The 24442-nt window shown below is 48.6% G+C and overlaps 9 protein-coding genes and 1 long non-coding RNA gene across 12 annotated transcripts; 6 read left to right on the top strand and 4 right to left on the bottom strand.

Moving 5' to 3' along the window:
- Window positions 1-2670: 2670 nt before the first annotated feature.
- Window positions 2671-4044, bottom strand: LOC9637684 (mediator of RNA polymerase II transcription subunit 7b). Of its 2 annotated transcripts, XM_024679588.1 has the most exons (6): window positions 3568-4043; window positions 3383-3519; window positions 3264-3333; window positions 3030-3196; window positions 2901-2974; window positions 2671-2848 (listed from the first exon to the last, which is right to left on the bottom strand). In XM_024679588.1, the coding sequence occupies exons 2-6, from the start codon at window positions 3509-3511 to the stop codon at window positions 2767-2769; spliced, it is 522 nt and encodes a 173-aa protein (XP_024535356.1). In that variant the 5' UTR covers window positions 3512-3519; window positions 3568-4043; the 3' UTR covers window positions 2671-2766. The 2 variants fall into 2 exon arrangements, with proteins under 2 accessions (XP_024535356.1, XP_002974889.1); XM_002974843.2 differs by having other exon boundaries at window positions 3383-4044.
- A 234-nt stretch (window positions 4045-4278) lies between these two features.
- On the top strand, window positions 4279-5495 carry LOC9637685 (cucumber peeling cupredoxin). Its single transcript, XM_002974645.2, has 4 exons — window positions 4279-4576; window positions 4721-4839; window positions 4926-5297; window positions 5367-5495. Exons 1-4 carry the CDS (start codon window positions 4381-4383, stop codon window positions 5436-5438), a joined length of 759 nt encoding a protein of 252 aa, XP_002974691.1. The 5' UTR covers window positions 4279-4380; the 3' UTR covers window positions 5439-5495.
- A 1188-nt stretch (window positions 5496-6683) lies between these two features.
- LOC9636924 (sister chromatid cohesion 1 protein 1) lies at window positions 6684-8596 on the top strand. The gene is made up of 9 exons (XM_024679489.1): window positions 6684-6827; window positions 6992-7060; window positions 7425-7501; window positions 7555-7703; window positions 7757-7832; window positions 7885-7961; window positions 8015-8091; window positions 8144-8296; window positions 8342-8596. Exons 1-9 carry the CDS (start codon window positions 6684-6686, stop codon window positions 8594-8596), a joined length of 1077 nt encoding a protein of 358 aa, XP_024535257.1.
- Window positions 8597-9108: 512 nt separating this feature from the next.
- On the top strand, window positions 9109-11039 carry LOC9636925 (light-sensor Protein kinase). Its single transcript, XM_024679402.1, has 5 exons — window positions 9109-9149; window positions 9205-9274; window positions 9328-9440; window positions 9503-10765; window positions 10824-11039. The coding sequence occupies exons 4-5, from the start codon at window positions 9702-9704 to the stop codon at window positions 10858-10860; spliced, it is 1101 nt and encodes a 366-aa protein (XP_024535170.1). The 5' UTR covers window positions 9109-9149; window positions 9205-9274; window positions 9328-9440; window positions 9503-9701; the 3' UTR covers window positions 10861-11039.
- A 208-nt stretch (window positions 11040-11247) lies between these two features.
- Window positions 11248-12852, top strand: LOC112347892. Its single transcript, XM_024679490.1, has one exon. The coding sequence runs from the start codon at window positions 11248-11250 to the stop codon at window positions 12850-12852; it is 1605 nt and encodes a 534-aa protein (XP_024535258.1).
- On the bottom strand, window positions 12847-15139 carry LOC9636926 (SURP and G-patch domain-containing protein 1-like protein). Of its 2 annotated transcripts, XM_002974844.2 has the most exons (9): window positions 15102-15139; window positions 14376-14932; window positions 14190-14319; window positions 13973-14079; window positions 13794-13916; window positions 13612-13746; window positions 13388-13567; window positions 13153-13331; window positions 12847-13090 (listed from the first exon to the last, which is right to left on the bottom strand). In XM_002974844.2, the coding sequence occupies exons 2-9, from the start codon at window positions 14788-14790 to the stop codon at window positions 13064-13066; spliced, it is 1296 nt and encodes a 431-aa protein (XP_002974890.1). In that variant the 5' UTR covers window positions 14791-14932; window positions 15102-15139; the 3' UTR covers window positions 12847-13063. The 2 variants fall into 2 exon arrangements, with proteins under 2 accessions (XP_002974890.1, XP_024535169.1); XM_024679401.1 differs by having other exon boundaries at window positions 12847-13331.
- A 122-nt stretch (window positions 15140-15261) lies between these two features.
- Window positions 15262-18246, top strand: LOC9637686 (polyadenylation and cleavage factor homolog 4). Its single transcript, XM_002974648.2, has 6 exons — window positions 15262-15860; window positions 15958-16059; window positions 16119-16367; window positions 16416-16721; window positions 16797-17838; window positions 17940-18246. Exons 1-5 carry the CDS (start codon window positions 15474-15476, stop codon window positions 17826-17828), a joined length of 2076 nt encoding a protein of 691 aa, XP_002974694.2. The 5' UTR covers window positions 15262-15473; the 3' UTR covers window positions 17829-17838; window positions 17940-18246.
- A 104-nt stretch (window positions 18247-18350) lies between these two features.
- LOC112347871 lies at window positions 18351-18868 on the bottom strand. Its single transcript, XR_002992884.1, has 2 exons — window positions 18756-18868; window positions 18351-18702 (listed from the first exon to the last, which is right to left on the bottom strand). It is a non-coding gene; the product is annotated as an uncharacterized LOC112347871 (long non-coding RNA).
- LOC9636927 (non-specific phospholipase C1) lies at window positions 18699-20760 on the top strand. Its single transcript, XM_024679400.1, has 4 exons — window positions 18699-19395; window positions 19458-19864; window positions 20136-20315; window positions 20374-20760. Exons 1-4 carry the CDS (start codon window positions 18737-18739, stop codon window positions 20667-20669), a joined length of 1542 nt encoding a protein of 513 aa, XP_024535168.1. The 5' UTR covers window positions 18699-18736; the 3' UTR covers window positions 20670-20760.
- LOC9636928 (shewanella-like protein phosphatase 2) lies at window positions 20656-22013 on the bottom strand. Its single transcript, XM_002974845.2, has 2 exons — window positions 20764-22013; window positions 20656-20706 (listed from the first exon to the last, which is right to left on the bottom strand). The coding sequence occupies exons 1-2, from the start codon at window positions 21980-21982 to the stop codon at window positions 20666-20668; spliced, it is 1260 nt and encodes a 419-aa protein (XP_002974891.2). The 5' UTR covers window positions 21983-22013; the 3' UTR covers window positions 20656-20665.
- Between the last annotated feature and the right edge of the window lie 2429 nt (window positions 22014-24442).

The raw sequence follows: 24442 nt of genomic DNA on the forward strand, positions 1-24442 counted from the left end.
ACTCCATCTCGGACTCCGTCTCGGTCCATCTCAGACTCCATCTCGGACTCCACCTCGGACTCCATCTCGGACTCCATCTCGGTCCATCTCGGACTCCATCTCAGACTCTGTCTCGGTCCATCTCGGACTCCATCTCAGTATCCACTTCGGACTCCATCTCGGACTCCACTTCGGTATCCATCTCGGACTCCATCTCGGTCCATCTCGGACTCCACCTCGGACTCCATCTCGGTCCATCTCAGACTCCATCTCAGACTCCGTCTCGGTCCATCTCGGACTCCATCTTGGACTCTTCCACGTGTCATGTGTTGGTCCTTTTGGGTCCCTTTTTGGAGCCTCGCTTATTGCTCGCTTTGTGCTTGTTCCTCAAGCACTTTGTTGGGAGTTCCACTCCCGCTCTCGACCTTCCAAGTCGGAGCTTTTATTCCAAACGGGTCACGCTCGTTTGGCTTTTGCTTCAGCCACTACCACATGGCACCCTTTCCAGCTCCACTTTGGGGCCTAGGGATTTTGTGTTTCACATTTGGGGCTTAAGGATTTGTGTCTCATAGAAGCAAATGGTTTGGATTGAAACTAATTTAATGGCTAGCAAAATTTTACTATGCTAATATTAGTATATGGCATTGTAACCATACACTTATACCACACAATTATATTTTTAGTTTTAGAATATCCTTAATTCTACTAATTTAAATTTTCATTTGTTATCAAAAGAGTTAATCTAAAACTCAAATTTAATAGTCATTTTAATTTTCCCATCTTTTTTTAATTCTTAATATTATGTATATATTTATTAAAAAATTATATACCATTTATCTATAAATACTCTCAAAATTACTAAATTTTTAAAATTTTATAAATACAATTAATGTAAAGCTTGAATATAAATAACAACTTTATTTAAACTTCTCAGCTTAATATTACTTAAACTAAAGATATTTAACCCCAATTATTCTAAAACTCTTAAGTAATTATAAAAGAGGGTGCTATAAAATCCTGAATTTAAACTTCACAAGAGGTTATCTAGCAAAGACATTTAACCCCAAGTATCCCTAAACTATTAACCAATTAAAAAAAATACACTTTTATTCATGGGCTTTTTTCTTCTATATTTGAATCCGTCTTAAGCAAATGTGCTCTTTTGACACTCTACCCCTAAAGTTTAGCCCAAGTGGAGCAAATAACTGCCAAATATTAATCTTAATTATAAGGTGTGATTCCTTTAGCAAATAAGCAAAGTTAGACCTGAGATCTAAATATAAATGCAAAACCTTTTTTATATTTAATGTAAGTTCCTGAATTTAAACTTCCTGAGATGTGACTTAGCCTAATAACCCAAGGACGCTTAACCCTAAATATTTAAAAAAGGGATGCACTTTTTATTCATGGTCCTTTTCTTTCTATATTTAAACCTTTATAAATCATCTTTTGGGTCATTCTTTTTAGTTTTTTACAATTGCTAACTTATTTTCATTTCTCAAGTTTTCTAAATTCAATTAGAAATGAATAGAATAAATAGACTATGATTAAATTAGGGAACTAACTAGCTTTATTAGTTGATGTTGGCAAATATACATACTTATTTAATTAGAAAAGGATGTAAGAATTTTAGAACACAATACAATAAGTGATGTTCTTTTAAAAGTTTATGTTATTTTCAGAACTTTCTTAGCACTTTCTTTCTTTTTTGTCAAGATAATTAGCCTTTATTTAGAATATTGCTGATTAGCACCATTTCTCATTCATATCAACTGAACAAATTTTGTGGTGGTAGCAATCACAATGCAATGATATTACTTGATTTAATAACATGAGAGATCAAAGATTAAACAAAAGTGGCAGTGATAAATGTAAATTAGCTTTATCTTCCACTATAAATACTTCAGTGCACCACTTTAGATATAGTCTCCTTTAGGTTTTATTTCAACCACAGTAATTGTCAAGATAATTAGTATTTATTTACAGTGTTACTCCCCTCATTCTTATCAACTAAACTAACTTTGTGGTACTACTTGATTTAATGAGATAAAAATATTGGGATTGAATATTAAATAAAACTGGTAGTGATAAATGTAAATTAGCTTCATCTTCCACTATGCACCATCTTAGATATACTCTCCTTAGTTTTATTTCAACCACAGCAATACTTATCTCCCTAGAAGAAAGAAAAACAATTCTTTGACTTTGGCTCCACAAGTAAATAATAGTAACTTACAAGGTTGCAACTTCGAAATTATTTATAATGACACATCATGCTGAAAAAGAAAATTGACAAGGCTAAGATGGCAAAGTAATCACATGCTTAACCTATAACTCTTCCCATTCCAAATGTTGGCATACAAAATAACACACTTCCAAAGAAAAAAAAGCCTACATAAAACACACATATACACTGCCTTTGTAACCTAATGTGCTACTGTCTTTACAAGGCAAGGGAAAATATTTGAGTAACAGAAGAAAATCTAAAGTTTTACTTGGTACAAACCTTATGAATGTTTAACATTCTCTAACAATCATTCACAAATCACCACTACAATTATCAATTCAACAGAGTGAACACCAGAAAATGGAGTTTGACTATAGTGGCATTTGGTTTTGCTCACTCTTTCCCCTCTTGTACATTCTAGTACTAGTACTAGATTATAACTGTTAATTTAAACACGTTTTGTATTAGTGATAACTAAAAATATTGATTATAAGAGTTTAAAAGAGAAATATCCTAAATATATTTAGATATTCTAGTATATTCCTCTTCTAAAGCAAAAGTCACACAATTCTTTGCTGGCTAAGTTGGGTTTCTAGTGCAGCTGTTGATTCCTGGAGGAGTGATCTTGCCTCGTTCCTTCTCCTGATCAAATCAGGGAGAAAATATGAATACAAAAACGAGTTCCAATGCTTACTTGTGAACTTCTTCCACAGCTTGCTTTCGTCTTTGCACTTGGGTCTCGAGAATGCGAATAAGTGTCGCTCTGGCCTGGAGAACGATACTTTGCATGAGCAGACAAGAAAGGATTTTGTTTTTGTCAAACCTGGTGTGGTCTGAGTGAATTGAGCAAGTGATGCATGTTTCTGAGAATGAGCCCCATGTCTTCCACTCTTCGAGCATACTGAGAAGGCCTCTCCACCAAAACGTCGGCGAGCTCCATCATCTGGAGCACAAGCTCTCGGTTCAAAGCCTTGAGCTCCTTCTTGTAGTCTAATCTCCCAAAGTTTGAGGACAAAGATCAATCCACTGGAAAAATTCTTGGTCGAGTCCAACTTACCAATGTTGGGTCCTATGGGATACAATTGACGAAGCCCCACTTCCTCCAAACTGGGTAGTGTATCGTCAGTCTGAAAGCTCAAGCTTATAAGAGAAGAAAAAAGGAGAAGAGGGTCTAACCGTGTACGTGTTCCCAAACACGGAGTAAGTTCCCTGGAGCGGCGGAGGCGGCGATGGCGCGGAGGCTGGATCCTTGTAGAGCGTGTAATAGGGAGGCGGTGGCGGATAGGCAGCAGAAGTAGTAGCCATGGCTAGGGCTTCATTAAAACAGGGGTCAACGCCGAGACATAGATGATGGAGCTTACTCCTCGTCGCTCTTGCTCACTTAGACATCTTCCCTGGCAAAGTAAGCGTTCGATCTCATCACAACTACCACGAAGCTATGTTAGCGGATGAGGTGGTATGTTCTTGGCATTACGTTTGTGGAGGAGGCAGCACTGGTCCCAAACTACGCTTGTCAGCTCTTTAGGAGTGAGGACTTTTTCTTCTCTGTGGAATCTTGCTCATTTGTGTGCCATCGAAAATGTCAAGGAGAAAGGAGTCCATTAGATGCTTACGATTGGTAAGAGTTTCCGTTCATTTGAAGGTCTTGTGTGTTGTTCTCTTTAGGTGTCGAGTTGCTACCGAGGACAGAATTGAAGACGCAATCCTGATACCTCCATACTGGAGCAAAATACAATCTTTGAAAGGACTTCAGGCGAGATACGCTCGTTGTACCATTGAATCACGCGGTTATTTAGTTCTGTACAAGGTGTTTTTAATCGCTACGTTCTACCCAATCTAAACGTCCAGGAGCTTTTGGCCAAAAGTTGGCACTGCATTCGCTAGTAACTTTAAAGGTATATACGTCAAAGTTTTTTTCAGAAACAACAAATATCTTGTGCCAATGCCTTTAAACAAAAAGTGAGAAAAAAGTTCATGGAAATTTTTGAGCCGCCATTAATTTTAGACAAGCTTTTCTGTGGACACCTGAACACCATAGTTTATGAGGCAAGAAACAAGGACAGAGCAACGGCTATTAGATGCGTCCTCTTTATAAGGAAGCACTCCTACTGTTTTGTTGAGCCCAAGATTCCAAGAGTAACAAAGAAAGGGAGGGAGGCTCTCAGGCTCTCAAGATGGGGAGGAGCACAAACTCTTCGACAGTGTGTTTTTGCTTGCTACTAGTCTTGTTCCTCCACAGGAGGGCAATGTGTGTTGTCATCACCGTGGGAGACTCGCTCGGCTGGACAAATTTCGATCTCTCCACGCAGAGGGTTCCAGATTATGCTGCCTGGGCCGCCTCTCAGCCAGTCGCATCGGGAGATTCCGTCGGTGAGTGGATCATCCTGTTCTTGGTCTTCTCTTCTCTAAGTTTTCTCCAGGCTTCCCTGTGAGTGTAGGTAGCGCCTTGGTTTTTTCGTTTCTCTAGTCCTTGCGCTATGGCTGCTAACAAACGATCCCGTATGAATCGTGCAGTGTTTCGATACGCTCCAGGCTTTCACAATGTGGCAATGCTTCCGTCCAAGGCCGACTTCGACAATTGCAACTTTGCGAAGGCAACCATGCTCGACACTGGATCGTCTGGCAACTTCACGGTCTGTAGTACGCTTCCGGACCGCTTTCTCGTGACTAAAGTGGCCAAAGCTCTTGCTTTTTTCCTTTTCTTTTTGCTTTTCCAAAGTGGATAGCTCCAGAGAAGACTGGCGCGTACTACTTTGCGTGTGGATTCTCAGTGGAGGGCCAGGGAACGCACTGCGATGGCGGACAGAAAGTTACCATCAGTGTTGGCGTCTTGGCTGCTGCTCCTCCCCTGGCACTATCTCCAACTCCGGCCGGATTAGTCCTGGCCCCAGGGCTTCCTCCATCGTCACCATCGTCATCGCCATCGCCAGGAGGAGGACCAACAGGCCCTGCGGCTTCTCCAGGGATGGGACTGGTCCCAGCGATAGCTCCAGCGACGAGCGAGTCACCCAGCACCTCCATGGCGCCCAGTGGTAGCTCCGGAGCCTCGGCAGCGGTCCCTATAGAAGGGTCAGAGCAAGACAACACCTCGGTAAGAGCTTAAGCCTTTTTTTTTTCTTTCTCGATCCGAGAGAACTGACCAGAAAATGGTTTGCTGTAGGGTGGCGATAGTCTCGTAACTTGGTGGAGGTTGATCGTCGCGTCCACCGTGGTGGCGCTGAGACTTTTGTGAGCGAGCGAATTGACTTGAATATAGAATGGAGAGCATACCGATGAAAGATTTTGAGTCTTTGTAGATCTAGACTCGTTCTCTAGAGATCAGGAGGGAGGAGGTCTTTCTGTCCAGGAGAAATCGTAAATGCTTGTTGATTTTTTTCTCCTCCACTTTCCGTCATCTTCTCAATCAATTGTCATAGAGAATTCGAGAAGCCGTGTCTGGAAAAGGATGTAACGATGGCGTGAGCTTGCGAGTGAAAGAAAAAGCCATAACGCACCAGGATTGAGGCAACGGATGATCAGAAACTTTGGCAGGCTGCAGCATGACTATCTCGCTGCACCTGGCCCTCCTGCGTGACTCAAACGATATTGTCAAGGCATTACTCCACACAAGAAAAACAAACCTGAGTAGTCCGAGGTGAAACAATACCGTCAGCATGATGATCCGTGCGCAGTCCCGGCGGAGAAGATGAATATCTGAATGCATGCGTACTCCTGATAGCCAGCAAAACATTTTTTCTGAGAGAAGTTTTTCATAGCTCAGTACCTTCGATCGGATAGGATAGCATAACTAGACCGAGGCGAAACAATACCACAGCATGGTGATCGACTAGTGCGCAGTCCCCGCGGAGAAGATGGATCTCTGAAGTAGATGGATGCATGCGTACTTCTGTTAGCTAGCAAAACATTTGTTCTGAGTGTGAGTCAAGAATTTTTTCATAGCTCTCGTAAGTTTGATGGAAGGACTCCACGCTCCTCGTTAGAGTTAACCACTGAAGAAACGTTGAAAAACAAGAAAAAACCTGAGCACGGCAAGCAAGCATAGAACTCTTTTCTCGACAGCCCGAAGAAACGAACAAAAAATACCTGTCAAGCGATCAAGCATGCTTCACTTACCTCGATCGGATATCGAGAGAATAGCATAACTAGTCCGAGAAACAATACCGTCAGCATGATGATCGACTACTGCGCACTCCGCGGAGAAGATGGAACTCTTAAGTAAATGGATCCTGCTAGCTCTGAAAACATTTATTTTGGGTGTGAGTCAAGAATCCTTTGATAGCTTAGTACCTCATTAAGTCTTTGATGGAATCAAAGCTCTTGCGAGGATTCATGGGCTCCCTGGAAAACCTTGTACGTAAAACCATTGTGAGCATGACAGGCAAGCATAGAACGCTTTTCTAGCAATCTTCTAGGACATGGACGCCTGGCCCCAGGAAAAACAAACAAGAAATACCAAGCAAAATGCCCCACAAAGAGAATGCTTCGCTTACCTCGATCGGCCAGGAATGCGGTGAAGATCGGGAAACCTGGAAGCGCGGCGAGCGATGATCCAGTCCCAAGCGGGCCTCCGGCCGGGCAAAATATTTTTGGCCTCTCGCCAAATAAGCCCTCAAGAATGGCGGTAAAACCCTACTAGAGGTTTGCGCGGCCTACATTCTCGACTCCACGATGTTCTACTCCCACCAATTGCTCTCCAAGAAAGGTCCCTTCGGGCAGATATGGTGAGAATGCGCGCGGATCGGCGCAAGCGTCTCATCGATCTCTTCTTCTCGCGTTTATTTGCAGGATCGCGGCGACGGTGCATCCAAAGATGAACAGGAAGAGGACCGATCAGATCGACATCCAAGAGAGCTGGTTTGTTGGATTCTTGGTTGGAAATTTTGATCGGATCGATTGAAATGCGCCGATGTCTCTCCGCAGCATGCAGATCATCAATCCCGTCGTTCCTCTGGCTCTACGGCTGTCGGGAATCCTCATGGGTAAGGGATCTCGCGATGCATGTAAGAATCGCCTCTTCTAAGATCGATCTTTCTTGCAGGAGGTATCGTGAGGATCTACAACCACAAAGTCAAATTCTTGTATGGTAAGGCCATGGTTTATTTTCTCTGCTTTCGTTCACATTCTTTCCTTGATCAAGACGATGTCACGGAGTTCCTGGTGAGGAAGTTTTCTTGGTTTTGTTCTTCCTCTCTCGATGATCACTGTTCGTTGGCTCCAGTTTAAGATGAAAACCAAACAAGCCGCGCTGAAGACCGAGGACACTACCAGGCTTCCTCAAAGGAGAGCTCGCGCTAAGTACGTAAGATGTTGTTTATCTTAAGCTGGCTCCACGCGATCTGTGACTCCAGGTTCGAAGCGATCACGATTGATGGCACCGAAGAAACCTTCCAGGATTTCGAGCGCGCGATGCTGGAGCCGGAAACACCGGACCAGGACGATCCCGAGTTTTTCACGGTTCCTCCTCCGGTGGCGAGAACCAGACCCAACCGATTTCAAGGTACGTGTCATCAACACGAGATCTAATGAGGTGAAGGAGGTTTGTAAGAACAGCTGACAACGAAGACATCACGCTGAATGAGGATAGTGTTCGCTCCTTCGCCACTGTTTTGGATGACGATGTCGAGAGGTAGGCAAACATGGATAGTTTCTAAAGCGCGCTAAGCTTTTCTTTGTTTCAGGGAAGAAAGTGAGTACAGGTTCCAGCAGCCTGAGAACTTTATTGACGACATGATTACTATGAATGCCCCGCTTCAAGGTAGAGCTGGTTGAAAAATGCAAAGCTTACATAACGACTAAATGCTGTTCAAGTTCCAAATGGACTTGAACCGATATCTGAAGAACGGGATGGCGACAACGAAAAAGGTGAAGACAAAGGACCAAAGTCGGTAAGCATCTGCCTCTACTACTCATTTCTTTTGTTATGCATTACTTTTGTAGCCGGAGCCTCATAAGCCGCGAAAGAAAAGAAAGACGATCAAGCGGCAGAAGAAACTCGTCTACGACGTCGAGTTGACTGAGATTCCAGCTCAAGTTTTCCAGTCCTGGCTGCAGGACACTTCAAATATCATCTACAGAAGAAATAGACGAAAGGTATGTGAACAGCGTTTTGCCTTCACTGACATTGCGATCAAACAGCTGTATACACAAGCATCGGCTGAAAGAGCAAAAGTGATGCTGAACAATCCCTTAACTTTCTTAGGCTGCGGTACCATACCGAAGTCACTTTTACCAGCCTCAATCGTTGATCTGTGGTCCAAAGCAACCGTGGTGACTCCAAGGAATGAACAACAAAAGACTACTTCTGAGCAGCAGAAACAACAAGAACAGCAAACATCTGCCAAACAGCAGGACCAGCAAGTATCTGCTGATCAATCGGTAGCACTACAGTAGCACTTAGAAGCTATTTCACTGATGTTTTGCTCGCAGCCTCCTCCGCCGTTGGAATTCGCGTTCGAAGAGCCCGAGCGTTTTGAGGCACCTTTTAACTTTGAGAATTACGGCTCCGTCGAGAAACTACGAGCACCCGTTCAAACTCCTGTTACAGGAAGCGAAGGAGGCAGCTTCTTTGATGTCCAAACCGGAGTGACTCCAAATATTTCAGGTTCCCCGCTTATAAAAAACTCCTTGGCGCAACAACTAACATTTCTTTTGTGTGTGTTTTTCCAGTGAACAGCGTCATGAATTCTAAACGAAAAAGGAGCTCTCAATCCACCGACAAGCTCGTTCCCGACGTTGTGGGGGATTATCCGACCAGCTTGAGGTCTGAAAACTTGCATGCCTCGAATTGCACTAACTAAAGAGTTTTCTGAATGTTTTTCAAGGTCCAAGAGGTCGCGAGCGTCGGAACGCAAGAGTGACTCGCCTTTTGGTACTGATTTTTATACCAACGACGTTTTCCCGGAAGAAAGAACTCCAGACATCACAGTTCTACCAAGCCAATTTGGTAAGCTTGAAAGAAAACATTTCAACTGTTTAGAACTTTCGCGTGTCTCCGCCAGAAACAGAGCCGACTCAAGCCGCACAGGCCTATCAACGCGACTTAGACAAGCTCACAAGCATCATGCTCCAGTAAGCTGCTCCGAGTTTTTTCGATCATGATGATACCATGAGAAACATTTCAGGTACTTGCGGGAGCACTTCATCAGCTCTCCGGGGATCAAGGCGTTGTCCCTCGATAGCCTTACGGAAGGCATGAACGCCTCTCAGGGAGCAAAGATGTTCTTCCACATCTGCGGTGAGTCTCGATAGTGTTTTTTTTTTCTTACCAGTGAGCTATGTTATGTTTCGTTCGTGCAGTCTTAGCTTCAAATAGCTATCTCAGTGTGCTACAAAAGGAAGCTTATGGCGACATCCTCATTGGAAGAGGAAGCCTCTTTTGATTCACCTGCGTGGAAGCAAGAACAACAAGAACGTTTTTTGGCCGCGTTCCGGACTTTTCAAAGGGTTGACGAGACTTTCGTAAGTAAAAATTCTTCTTTCCGCGAGCTACGGAGCAATGGCGATGGAGTCCAACCGCAGCGTCAACAAATGGATGCGTAAGTTCTTCCCGAAAGCGAGCGAGCAGGATAGGGGCGAGCTGATCGATCTCTGGCGGAGAATGGAGAGCGTGAGATTCCCCGATCCGGACGGGACCGCGCTGAGCGAGGAGGAGCTCCTGGAGCGCACGCCCAGGGCGGAGATCCGCGAGACGGACATGGGGGATATGATTGGAAAGGGGAGCTACGCAGTGGTGCACCAAGTGGAGTGGAATGACAAATCCTATGCCATGAAGAGCTTCTCCAGCAAATCCGAGGCGCTGCGCGAGCTGGCCATCCAATCCAAGCTCTCCGGTCACCCGCACATCCTCGCTTCGCTCGCCTACGCCGAGATCCCCCGAGCCAGCGACGCCCAGAGCGACAAATTCTCCATCCTCATGGAGCTCTTCGTCGGCAGCATCGATCGTAGGGGCCGATCGATCGATACCCTCGCCGAATTCGGGGCCGCGGACGCGCTGGAGATCATGCTCCAGCTCGCGCGTGCGCTACTGTTCATCCACTCGCAGAGGATCATGCACCGCGATGTCAAGCCCGGCAATGTGCTCTATCGATCGAAGGACCCAGCCCAGGAGGGATTCGTGCGCGGCGGGACGATGGTCAAGCTCGCGGATTTTGGGACCTCGCGATTCATCCGCGAGGGATCCTACGTCCACACCTCCAGGAGGGGGAGCAAATGCTACTGGGCGCCCGAGGTCGTACAGGATGGCCCAACGTGCCCGTACACGGACAAGGCTGACGTGTACAGCTTCGCTATGACATGCTATGCCATTGGTACGGGAAGAACGCCGCTGGAGCGCTACGCTGGGCTGAGCTCGCGGGATTTCTACCGCAAAGTGCGCGGGTGGGGGTGTATTTTGCCGGGGAAGCGGCCAAAGGTGCCGCGATGGATGGATCCGTCGCTGGCGAGAGTGATGAAGCAGTGCTGGCATTCCACGCCCGAGGAGCGCCCGCCGATGGGGGTGGTGTGCTGGGCGCTCGAGTTCCTGGCGGCGCGGGCTAGCGGCGCCGCCCGCGCGGAGCTGAGGTGAGTGGAGAAGAGGAGTGGGAATTGATGGATCACTGATGGCTTTGCCCTGTCGCAGCCCCGCATTGTACCCGATTGTCAACGATCGCCCGTGAAACTCTGCGAGGATTGTGCCAAATTGCTCAAATGGGCCATGAATGAGGGAGGAATCGATCGAATTCTAAGATTTTCTTTGTCTGGCAGATCTTTCTTGGCTGCTCCAAGCGTTTCATTCTTTGATTTGTTTGTCTGATCATGATCAATTCAAACTCACGGGCTGGCGGTGCGTGTTGAATTTCGCGGAGCTTGTCAACAAGAGTTTTGTCCCCATTTTCGGATTGCTGGGAAATTGACGAGATTCCGCCCATGTTGCACGATCCCGGTTCTTCCGACATAACGGCAGGAGAGATGCCGCGGATATTCTGTTTGAGGCCACTTCAAATCTGGGCCGTCCGTTACCATGGCGCTTCTCTCGCCTCCGAGCTCTCGCCCATGGACGAGGAATGACGACGGCGAGCTCCAAGAAGAAGGAAGCTATGGCGGTGTGCGGCAGCCGTGGCCGTGGGCTGCCATATACGTGGCAATGCATCTGGGCGTTGGCGGTGGCGGCGTCGATGATCGTCTACTCTCTCGCATTGTTCAATGGCCCTTCCTCTTCCTCCTCCACCTCCTGCGCGAGGGATCGCTCCAGCAATCGCGAGCTCGCGGCGGCGAGGAGGAGCAGCGGCGGCCATGGCGATCAGGAATCGCTGTGGGAGTGGCGCGGGGATTTGCGGCAGATGGAGGCGGCGTGGAACCGGCTGTGCTTCGGCCCCATCCAGGAACGCCTCCGGATCGCGCTCTTCGTCAAGAAGTGGCCAGTCGGGGGCGTCCCGGGTGGCCTGGAGCGCCACGCTCTCACGCTCCACCGCAATCTCGCCGCCAGGGGCCACGAGATCCACGTCTACACCTCCGCCGCTGCTGGCTCCGACAATCCGGAAGAGCTCCTGGACGATCAACAGGATCACGAAGAACGGGGGCTCTTGCGTGTCCACTTCTCCCGCCCCAACGCCGGCGGTGGATTCGACTATCACCGCGCCTGGGACCAATTCCTCGCCGACAACTCCACTCATCCGGGCGGATTCGACATCGTCCACTCGGAGAGCGTCGCGCTGCCGCACTGGAAGGCCCAGCTCCTGGGATCCAACCTCGCCGCCTCCTGGCACGGCATCGGCTACGAGATCATCCACTCGGACCTTGTCCAGGATCTGGTACGCAAGCCCGGCGAGCCGCGCAGCGCTGACCTCCAGCGATCACTTGGCGAGCGCCTGACGCGCGTGGCGGACGAGATCAAGTTCTTCCCCAGCTACCGCCACCACGTCGCCACCAGCGACTACGTGGGCGACGTCCTCCAGACCATCTACGAGATTCCGCTCCGGAATGTCCACACCATCCTCAACGGCGTGGATGAGTCGCGGTTCCGCCCGAGCCTGGACGCAGGCTCGGCATTCCGCCGCAAGTACGGCGTGCCGGTCAACGCCAGTCTCGTCTTCGGCGCCGCCGGTCGCCTGGTCCGCGACAAGGGCCACCCGCTGCTCTTCGAGGCCTTCTCGCGGATAGCCGCGCGTCACCCCGGGGTGTTCTTGCTCGTCGCGGGCCACGGCCCCTGGGCCGACCGCTACCGCGAGCTCGCGCCAAATGCCAAGACGCTCGGCCCCATGGATCCCGCGCACCTCGCCGACTTCTACAACGCGCTCGACGTCTTCGTCAATCCGACGCTGCGCTCGCAGGGGCTGGATCACACTCTCCTCGAGGCCATGCAGTGCGGTAAGCCGCTACTGGCGACGCACTTCTCGAGCATCACTTGGAGTGTGGTGGTGAGCAGCGACTTTGGCCATACTTTCTCGCCCAACGTCGACTCGCTGGAGCAGGCTATGGAGGCCGTGATCGCGCAGGGCCGCGACACCATGCGACGTAAAGGAGAGCTCTGCCGCGACTATGCTTCGCTTATGTTCACGGCCACCAAGATGGGAGCTGCGTACGAGCGCCTCTTCCTGTGCATGAAGAACGAGAGTTACTGCCAGTATCCGCTACCTGGAGACTGCCCGGTTGAGCCCAGCAAGTACTAGAACACGATGGAACTTTTTTATTCGTTCTTTGTTTTAGATCTCCAAGTTGTCCTCCACAAGCAAGCTTCCCTGTGATTTATTCCTTCCAGCCGAGCGTCATGGCAGCAGCAAAGATGTACAATACGTGATTGATACACTTACAGAGCGGAGGAATCTTAGATCGTGTATAGAAACAACGACTTTTTTTTTTTCTGATTTTTTCGGGGGTTCATCAGTAGTATGCTTTCCTGGGATTGTTCTGAATGAACACGACCGGGTTTGTGTCTCGAGATTCCACGAAAACAAATAGAGAAAGCTTACCAGTGGATTAGGACGGAACCTGTAACCCAGCATCATACGTTTCTTGTACTGCTCGTAGATGTCGTCCTCAGAGTTTACTTCGCCAGGTTGCTGGGCTCCCAATCCCAGATTGTTTAGCTTCACTTGTCCCGCTTGCACCGGATCGGCACGGCCACCTCTAGCACTTCCAAGTCCCTCACCTGAAGCATATAAAGCAACTATTACAAACAAGGAGAAATTTTTTCGAATGCATTACCTTCTTTCCATCCCATCTTGGACAGTAGACGATGGCCTACATTGTCTGCTTGAATCCTGGCTTTCTCGGTTGCTTCTAGTATGTTTTTCTGAGCACTGACGTCGTTGCATTTCGCCATAAATCTTTCCAGCTCTTCCTGAGGAATGTAGTCTCCCATATGGTGACCCCTCTTTGTGGAGGCTGCATAGTGACTGTCAGCACGAATCTCAAGACCTTATCCTTACGTGTACTCGTCAGTGACAACGGTGGAGGCATTTCATCTTTGGTTTGCTTAGGAGCCTTTCGGAGGTCCTCCTGGGCTGCCTTTTTCATATAAAAGTCCATCATAGCCAAAGAGTCTGGCTCTGTTGATTGTTTGGCTGAAACAGTAGAGTCAGAACCCCGAATATTTAAACACTTTGCATACCTGTGTCTTGCTCCTGCTCATGGCGTGCTTCTTCCCCGTTCTCGTATAGAGCCGAGGCAGGGGTCTGAAAGTTTGTACGTTGTGAGCTTCTCTGTGGAAACGATTGTTGCCGAGATGGTGTGGCTGAAAAACTTATCCCAACATAAACCAGCTAGCACCAGATGTGAGTAACATTTTACCATGTTGCAACACGATCGGAGTATGGGGCTTATTGAGGAAGGATTCCTCCTCAGCAAGCTTGTGCTCGTAATACTTGTAGTCCGAGCAATTAACATCGAACAGAAACCTGCCAAAGAAAAGAGATAAACGCTATTCATGCACCACCATAACAAAATAGAAAACAAGCGAAAGAAGCAAGCATTCCAAAAACACCACAATTCCCTCTCAATGGCCTACCCAAAACGAGGATCCGTAGGGTTCTTCTGCCGAGTGATATCTTCGAATTCCCGACCACTTTTTGCAACAAAACTGGCAAGCTTCTCCGCTACCTTTCTCACATCAGGATCAAGAGGAGGGGCCGGCAGAGCTGCAAGCATGAGACAGGTTTCAATCAAACCACTTAACGAAACTGAACTGAATTACCTGAGTGCGAGGGAGCGTCAACAACATCAAACCTCTGCTTCTTCGCGGGTCTCTCCATCACCACCTTGGCAGCCGCAGGAGCAGTACTAGCGGCAGCAGCACTCTCCTCCTCATCATCATCGTTGTCACCCAGCTTCAATGGATTCACCGCAGGCCTAACTACCTTGGCCTTCAAACTGAACGCTAACTTCCCGTTTGACGCTGGCGTTACGGGAGGTGCCTTGGAACCTATGCAGCAATTCTTCTTGATCGTGATGCTCACGGGCTGAACTCCCGTGCTAGAACTAGTGCTGCTAGTGCTCGTGCTCGGCGGCTCACTCACAGCGCTAGTAGTAGCGGCCACAGCGGGAGCCCCTTGCATTTGCTTAAACCTCTCGAGAAAAGAGCCATCGTTGGGAAACGGCGGGGTGCTCATCTTCCCTTCCCTGTTTGTTTCTCCCTCCTTTCTCACTTTTTTTCGACCTATTCCTCAAACCTGTGCCTGCGCTGCCAGATTTTTCTCACATACTCTTCTTCTCCCTCGCTGCTCCGGAGGAAACCGGTACCGTGCTGATACCCTGCTCAATTCCCTGGTCAGCAATCTGGTTCTCAACATTCTCATGGCTCTAGCTAGCGATTCTTCCCTAAATCCCCCTCTCCAGGCCAGAATCACAGAGAACAAAGCAATCCAGCCAGAAAATCCCACGCCACAGACAGATCGGGGGAGAGAGAGAGAGACACCCATACCTTTCTCCGCGACGACGGCCAGCGCCCTAACTTGGATAAAATGGTTTCTAGGGCAAGCAGTTTGGGCCACAAAAAATTATAAAAAGGGGGTTTAAGAAGAATATTCGTTTCTAAAGGTGTGCCTCGTTTGTGGGACGGAAATCGTCCAAGGGGGCGGTCATGCGTTCCTTATTCTAGGGTTTGGGCGAAAGCAAAAGATCGGCTTATCGGCGTGGGCGGCGATGCTCGGGGATCGATCGACCGCGACGGCGCCCGCGCTGTGCTAGGTCGGCCGCGGCGCTGCTGCGATTCCAATGAGGTAACAAAATCCGCGGCCTCCTCTTGTGTGGTGCCTTTTCTTTCCCCGATTTCGCGAGAATCGGAGCTCCGGCCATGCTTAAGAGGGAGAGTGGTGTCTTGCTTGATGCAGCCGATAGGGCAAAGATAGGCGGCGGTGGTGGGCGGAGGGTGAGTCCTATGGAGAGGCGAGGAAGTGAGAGTAAGGCCGCCGCCGCTCCTCTTGCTCCTCCTTCCCGCGTCAATGTGTTCGAGCGCCTCAAGGCTCTGGATAGGGAGAGAGAGAATCGAGAGGAGAGGGAGAGAGAGAGAGGGAGGCTCGAGAACGAGCAAGACCATGAACTTGTTACCCAGTATAAGGCAGCTCTTGGCGAGCTCACTTTCAATTCCAAGCCGATTATTACTAACTTGACCATCATTGCTGGGGAAAACTTACATGCTGCTCGAGGCATAGCCAACGCGATCTGTTCTCACATCATGGAGGTATGTGGATTCCTCTCTTTCCTTTTTCTTTTCTTTCCTTTTCTTTGGTCCGTTTTGTTTCTAAAGTTTTGGTTTTCTTTCTTCTGTTTGGCTGTAGGTGGCCAAGGAGCAAAAGCTGCCTGCGTTGTATCTCCTGGATAGCATTGTGAAGAACATCGGACGTGACTACGTGCAGTACTTTGGCGAGCGCCTAGCGGAGGTATGCAAAGGATTTTGTTTAGTCGACGCTCTGTTTTGACAGTCCTGGGTGGACGGCAGGTCTTTTGCAAGTGCTACAGGCAAGTCGACCCGACGACTTACCCTGCAATGCAGCATCTCTTCAAGACTTGGCGTGGTGTTTTCGGGCAAGCTCCTTTGCGAGCAATAGAAGTTGAACTGCATTTTTCTACAATAAATGGACCTTCTTTAAGATCTGTAGAATCGGTACCTCCTCGTACTGGGCATGGGATTCATGTAAATCCCAAGTACATCCTCGAAGCTCAAAAACAGCTCCAACAATCTAACAAGGTATTGTAGTGACTTTTATCTGTTGTTCTATCTAATCTTCTTGTGCAGGAGGTTCCAAGAAATGGCGACACTGGATTCCAGAAGCGGTGGCCCGAGAAGAATAGCAAGGGCGGCTCCTTGCCTTCACACGCGACTTCCAAGACAACAACAGGTTTGTGGAAGACCTCTGACAGAGGGGATGGAGGCTCAAACGACGAAGTCCGGAAGGCTGCTGTTTCCTCGCGTTTAACAGGCCGTGGACAGAACAAAAACAAGCGCTCGCTGGCCGATACGGGTTTTTCCGATACACCAGGAACCGAAAGACACGTGCAGTCACCACGGAGGGAGGTTGACGGACGACACTTCAAGGCTAAGGTTCGCTGTTGGATGTTTTTCCTTAACTTTACTGTTTTCCCTTTTTCTATTCGTGCAACTAACTAGAATTTGCAGGACGTCCTTGATCCAGCACCGCCACCACCACCACCACCGCCACCTTTGGCTCAGCTGCAGCAGAATCCTCCACTCCCACCACAGTTTTCAGCTCTTCGACCACCTAATAATCAGTTCCAACATCCTCCCATGATGTCCCACTCGCTGCTGCCTCCAGCGGGGCCTCCCCTTCATCCGTTTGGCATGCCCGTCTCGGAACCCTTACCAGTTTCTAATACTTCTAGCCTGTTGTCCGCACTGTTCAAGACCGGTTTTATTCCTCCTGAGCCAGAGTCCCAACTTCAGCCTGAGGCTCTACTACCGCCGCCGCCACCTCCACCTCCACTTCAATTTCCTCCTCCACTACCAATGTTTCCGGCTCCTGCACCACCGCTTGGGCCATCCGGTTCTGGACCTGGACCTGATGGAGGACTCGGGAATCTCTTGTCATCGCTCATCACACAAGGCCTCATATCGGCGAACAACACAGATGTTACAGGACTGGGAGTGGAGTTCCGCCAGGAAATTCTCAGGGAGCGACATGACATCGTGATCAACTTGCTCTACTCGGACTTCCCGAGGCAATGCAAGACGTGCGGGCTTAGATTTAAGGGACAGGACGAGCACAGCAGGCATATGGACTGGCATGTAACTCGGAACAGGAGGCAAAAGTCGCAGAAGAAGTCCTCGAGAAGGTGGTTTGTGGGACTCAAGGAGTGGATTGGCGGCGTCAGTGCTACCGAGTGTGAAGCTAGCACGCCGCCGTTGTTCGCCGAGGAGGCGGAGGTTCGCAAGGTGGAGGAGGACCAAAACTTCGCAGTCCCGGCAGACGAGAACCAGAGCTCGTGTGCTCTGTGCGGGGAGCCATTCGAGGATTTCTACAGCGACGAGACGGACGAGTGGATGTACAGGGGAGCAGTGTATATGAACGTCCCTCCGGGAACTTCGACCGAGGGGATGGATAGGACGCTTTTGGGACCGATCGTTCATGCCAAGTGTAGGACGGAGAATGCTGCAGCAGCTGCTGCGGCTGCTGCTTCCTCCGGCCTTTGACAATCGAAAGGTACTCGAGCTCTTACTCTCTCTCCCTTTTCGTTGTTCTAGTTATATTTCTAGGATGATTTTCTAGGATGATTGGAGAACTTACGTGGTTTGAGTGTCCAGGCCGGGGAGTTTCTTATTGGGATCGGGGAGAGGCCGGAGAGGAGAAATCCGTAACACAGGTGGGCTGGGTCGATTTGTAGAAACAACTGAGTAACATTTTTGGCTGTACAAGAGTGTAAAATGAGAGGACGAAAGAAAGAATTGATGTTTAATCGCCGGAAACAGCACAAAGTAGCTCTGTGTGGTTTCTTTCTAACGATCTTTGCTACTGGCTGGCCCCTCTCGCTAGATCTCTCTAAAGGTTCTACATGTTTTCTTTTCCTTGTTTATGGCAGATGATAATCAATAAACTAAGTGTTGAAAAGTTTCCCAGTTTCACTCCTATATAGCTCTAAGGTTCTCATTCGGTCAAATCTCTACGACTTATTTCACTCCCAGCGTAGCTTTTGACGTGTAGGCTGGAGAAAGTAATTGCCAAACAGTTACTGGCATCAATTAACCAATCCAGACAAATGGACGCGGCATATTCGCATCATCGTCTATCTTCCTCTCCGCTGTTTGAGAGAAAAGGTTCTTGCTCGCTTTCTGGGGGTTTCTTTCACACCTTCTGTTCTTTTCATTCGCTCGGGCCTGCTTTGGGGCTGGAGGACCCTCATGAGTTTGGGCTGGATGCGTGCAAGGCAAAGTCATGAGCGTGCACACTCACCATACTTGCTTATAAGATTTGCATCGACTGGAGTGAGCGCTACTCATTCCTTTGTTGCGCTGGTATTCTTGAAGTGGCCAAGCAAAGAATCCAGCGCGCGCTATTTAATCTTGTCCCCTGGAAGCAAGGAAGAGGGAATCAATCAGCAACAATGAAGTGGTGTCTAGTACCTCTTGTCCTGCTGCTCCTCTTGAGCCCCGGCACCAATGCAGCGCAGCCGAGCGGCCGGATCAAGACGATAGTCGTGCTCGTCCAGGAGAACAGGTCCTTCGATCATATGCTCGGCTGGCTCAAGAAGCTCAACCCGGAGATCGACGGGTTGACAGGGAAGGAGAGCAACCCCACGAACTTAACCGACCCAAGCTCGGGGACGGTGTTTGTCTCGGACAAGGCCGAGTTCGTGGACCCCGATCCCGGCCACTCGTTCGGAGCCATCCGAGACCAGGTGTTCGGCTTCGGAAGTACTTCGCAGAATCCAGCACCCATGAATGGCTTCGCCCAGCAGGCGGAGATCATCCAGAAAAACCTGTCGCAGAGAGTGATGAGCTCCTTCCGGCCCGAGCTCGTCCCGGCCTACACCGCCTTGGCTATGGAGTTTGCTATCTGTGATAAGTGGTTTGCGTCGGTTCCAGCTTCCACCCAGCCAAACCGGCTCTACGTCCACTCCGCTACGTCCCACGGTGCTGTGAGCAACGTCAGGTCCGACCTTGTCAAAGGATTCCCGCAAAAAACGATCTTTGAGTCGATCGACCAAGACAAGCTGTCTTTCGGGATTTACTACCAGAACATCCCGGCCACCTTGTTCTACAGGCACGTCCTCGTTGTGGCTGCTATTCCTCTGCTCGTCTGTCCTGACTTCCATCTCTTTTCAGGAACCTGAGGAGCCCCAAGTATCTCGGGAAGTTCCACAACTACGGCCTCTTCAAGACGCATGCCAAGCAAGGCAAGCTCCCAAACTACGTCGTCGTCGAGCAGCGCTACTACGACACCAAGGCGACGCCCGCCAACGACGACCACCCCTCGCACGACGTTGCCGAGGGCCAGAAGTTCATCAAGGAGGTGTACGAGACCCTACGCTCCAGCCCCCAGTGGAACGAGACGCTGCTGGTGATAACTTACGACGAGCACGGTGGCTTCTTCGACCACGTTTCCACACCAATGGACAACGTTCCCAATCCAGACGGTCTCAGGGGTGGAGACGACGATCACTTCAACTTCGACAGGCTCGGTGTCCGCGTCCCAGCGATTTTCGTCTCTCCATGGATCGACAAAGGAACAGGTGAGTTCTTCCTGTTTCCTGTCCTTGTTCTGGGGACCCGCGGTCACCGTCCACCATTACTACTCGTACCTCCAGAGCTTCTTTTTTTCTTTTCCCTTTGTCTTTACTCCGTGACTTATGCGGCGTTCCTGCTGTGACTGTCACCCTACCCTGCCTTTATTCGTGGCATTTCCCGTGCCACTGATCCGGGTAGCTGGTTTGGCAGATCTGCTTGCGAAATGAACTCCTTGATTGCCTCCCATTAACTTACTAAGCGTGCTTGGCTTTGCAGTAATACACCGGCCAAACGGACCGACCAAGGATTCCCAGTACGAGCATTCCTCCATTCCGGCCACTGTGAAGAAGATTTTCAATCTCACGCAACCTTTCCTGACGAAAAGAGACGCTTGGGCGGGGACCTTTGAGACTGTCTTGTCTTCCACGCGGACCACACCTCGAACGGACTGTCCTGGTAAAGTTTTGAGTTCCTTCTTGTCCGACCTCTGTCTGATCGATCCTGTAATCTCCAGTGACGCTGCCGAGTTCGCCCTGGTCACTCCGGCATTCTCCTCCAAACGAAGAAGGGCGGCTGACGGAGTTCCAAGTGGAAATGGTGGGACTCGCATCGCAGCTTAATGGTGACTACGGAAAAAGTGGCTATCCAAATCTTGGTGCGTCGATGACAGTCAAATACGCGTCGGACTATGTGGATCGCGCCGTGGAAGGAATCATGAGAGCTGGAAAGGTCGCACTTCAAAGTGGCGGGGATCCGAACGCATTGATAGAAGTGCTTCCCACCTCAGAATCTCGGAAAACTGGAACTTAAAATTTTAGATTTGACTGAAGCAATATCGGAGATTTGCCTGTCGGTAAAAAAAAATTCATCATAGAATACAAAGATATTCAAACTTACGACTTACCTCGATCTAAAATCGAAGCTAAACCAGGTGGTGCTTGCGGGGCCGCCTTCTCCTTCTCTTTCGAGAGAACCCGGACAACAGTGTCGTGTCGGATTTCCAAAACTTCAGGAGCAGTGTTGGCGCAGCCACTCGACATTCCCACGTCAACTCGAAACACCTGGTTCCGACAAGCCGAGTTGATCCCGAAAGGAGCCTGGATCGTATGCCCGACTACCATTCTACTCGCCCCTGTTATCCCCGTGAGAACCTCGTCTAGGAGCCTGCAGTCACACAAACTCTCCACTGGAATGGAGTACTGTCTAGCCCACACCACAGCGTCCTTCCCTCGTAAGTAGCCTGGAGCTTGCCGGCCTTTCCGTCCTTGAATCCAATCCCTCACCTCGGCATTTATCTTCTCCAGTCCGTAGTCGAGGTGGGATGGTAGAATTCCTCCGTGAGCAAAGACGGTGCTTCCAACGATGAGTATAGTCGGGTGGTGAGCCAAGAAACGCGAAGAGATCGGGCCACCCGGTCGTAGAGCAGCATATCTAGCACGGACTCCATCGGGGATGCTCTTCCTCACGTTTTTAAACACGTCGGGTTGACGTCCCAATCCATGGCACCGTTCCTTGAGAGCCTGGCCACGCCTATACCACTGAGCCCATGCCGAGAACTCGTCCAGTGCCTCTTTGGTGGCGTAACGAAAGTCCCCCTCGATGTTCATCACCTCGTGGTTGCCATTCATGATGTGGAGATCGCCGCCGTGCCGCTGGGCCTCTCCTTTTAGTTTCTCCAGCAAGTAGAGCACCTTGAGCTCCTGGCCGCCTCGATCCAGCACGTCCCCTACCTGGACCACCACTGTTTTTCCCCCGATCCATCGATCATCCTCGTCCACGACGCCGGCGATGCGAAGCGATTCCCGGGTTTTGGCCAAGTCGCCGTGAATGTCCCCTATTGCGACTAACCTCTCCACTGCTGGGATTCTCGTGACGATGCCCATGCCGCTGTCGCCGCCGTGATTCCTAGCCTCGCCTCCCGCTCCAGCCGCTGGATGGAAAGAATTTGCGCTCGATTGAGCGTGCTTGCTGAGAATTTGCCCTCCAACTATGAAATCTACGAATGAATCCACGAATGAAGAAACGGCATTGGAGACCTGGCCACAGAATTTGTCATCGCTGCTTGTGTCCGAGCGGCCAGGAGGAGGAGGAGGCGGCGGCGGCGCCTCCGCGAATGCCGGCATCTTACCGCCAAGATACCTAAGACAAAGAACCCTAAATTTTGAACCAGGCTAGGGCTTTGCAGATCGATTCTTGATTTTGATTTTGGTTTTGATTTTGCGAGGAGCTCATCTGGCGTGGGGCGATTGACGAAGCAGCAAAGGAAGCAAATGATCAAAACGAAGAAGGGGTGAAAACAATGTGGAGAAAAAGGAGAAGTTCCAAATGGAAAACCTCTGTCCAAGAATGCACAGAAGAGGCCCACGAGAAGGAGAGGAAGAAGGAGCGCAAGGAGAAAAAATCGCAGGAACCGCGGAAGCTGCAATTCATAGGAGCAAGGAAGCCAGCCGCGCCCGTGCCGATGAAATCAAAAACTCAACAAGGCTGTCGAGGCTGGCCAGAACCTGGTGATCGATTTCCAGTTAAGCGACCAGATGACTGACCAAACATGAGCCAACAAGTAGGTTCTCTCATCTCTTCTCATCTCTTTTCTTCGTCTAAGCATCTTTTCTTTCTTCCAGATCACGTATTGAGAAGGTACCCGGCTATCAAAACTGAATGGAAGTTTTCGCGACTAGTACGCAGGATCTGGTCTATCTCACGGCAGATTCGGCAACAATACCGGAGAGACTCAAAGGTAAGTGTCCTAGGGTTTTGATGTAGAAGAATCCGGAATCACTATTTGTGCTACAGGTATCGAGTACAGACGCTGGGGCGAAGGCAAAGAATCTTTTTGCCGTGACATGTGTTTGACTGGCCTTGACTGTAGGTAAGTGACAACCAAAGATCTTTCCACGCTGAGCACTACTCGAGTGGAATAGAATGCGAGCTGAGCAAGACGACCGCATAGCTGCCTCGGCCGAATTCCCTCGAGGAGGCGTTTGATCCGTGGCGACGCCATGATTCAAAGGCCGGAGATCTTTCTCTCCGCAGAGCGATATATATCGATCCATTTCCTCCCAAGTCTCGCTCGCACAAGTCCAGTGCATGAGGAGAATATTCCTCAAAGCAAGCTTTTCCGTGGCCATAAATGCAACGAGGCAGCGACCGGTGAGGTCTTGCGCTGTGGGTCGTACTGTGGCGACGGCCGTCGACAAGATCGGCCATAGCTGCGATGTGGATCGCAGATGGACAGCGGTCCGGAAGAAGGTTTCTTGGGCGGCGCGGCAAGATCGTATTGTGCGGCCACAAGCACGCTCGGCATCTCCAAGTACGTGCCTCTCCTCAACCTCGTGCCTTTATTGGAGAAGGCAAGTTCCTTCGTCAAGCTTGTCAAGGCGGAAGAGATGCATGGGAGCTCCATGGCAAAACAAGCGGTGGGATCCAGTTGCCACAGCGGGAATCTTTGCGGGGGAGAGAGCCGCAGTCAGGTCTCAAGCTGGGTATTGGATTGCTATGAAGTCGGGATGATCGATCCGATCATTCATTTGTTGTGATTGAGTACTTGTCACAAGGGAGAACCATGCACGCGCCTTCTCTTTTTCGACGCATGTCAAATACCTCCTCACCGCACCAGGCTCAAATGAAGTGGAGGAAGGGAGCCAAGGAGCTTTATGGATGATCATATAGCTCAAAGGAAAGCACTCATACCACCCAAATTCGTGAGCTATCTCAACTCAAGCCATGCATGGTATTGTTAGGTGAATCTCTTTCAAAAGATCTGGATGAGGCTTTTCAGATTTTTCTACATTCTGTATTAGATGTGACTGACATGCTTAAGGGTTTTAATAATTAAGTTTGAAAATAGTTTTATTGTCAAGGTTCCTAATCAATAACAGAAAGACACATTATTACCTATTGAAAGTTCTTTTTATGATTTGGCAAGAATGAACTTCTCTGTCCTAGAACTTTTTCAGTTTTTAATGTTACAAACTCTTTATATCAATAATAATTACCCGGATCTTTTTTATTTTGACCAAAAGATTACTAGCCTCAAAAAGATTATTAACCTTCAAATTTTAATGTTTTTGCCGCTTTAGTTATATTTTTTAATAATTTATTCAATAATTTTAATTACATTATTCAATAACTTTAGTTAACTAAAATGGATTACATTTTATGAATAATATTTTTAATACCACCTTTTCATTTTTCCTAAATTTATTAAATAAAAGACTAACAATTTTTTAAATCTTTTTATATTTTGGATTGAATTTAATTAATGTGCATAAGGATTTTAATAGTTACATTGAAAATAATTTTATTATCAAAGGTTATTAATTAGTAATAATACACTATTATGGACAGTATGTTCATTTCATAGTTTGGCAAAAAATATTTTTTTATTTGACATGTGTAATAACTCTTTAGTTTACAATTTATTCATTTATTAATATAATGAGTTTTTTATATTAACATTGTTTAATAAATAATAGAGTATATTGTTTTATTTTTGCTTACTAACTTCAAAATTTAAGTTGCATACTCATTTTTAAATGTTTTAGCTACATGTTGTTTTAATTTATTTTACCTTTTTAGTTATA

The sequence above is a fragment of the Selaginella moellendorffii genome, unplaced genomic scaffold, assembly GCF_000143415.4.
Source record: "Selaginella moellendorffii unplaced genomic scaffold, v1.0 SELMOscaffold_25, whole genome shotgun sequence".
Taxonomy (NCBI): Eukaryota; Viridiplantae; Streptophyta; class Lycopodiopsida; order Selaginellales; family Selaginellaceae; genus Selaginella; species Selaginella moellendorffii.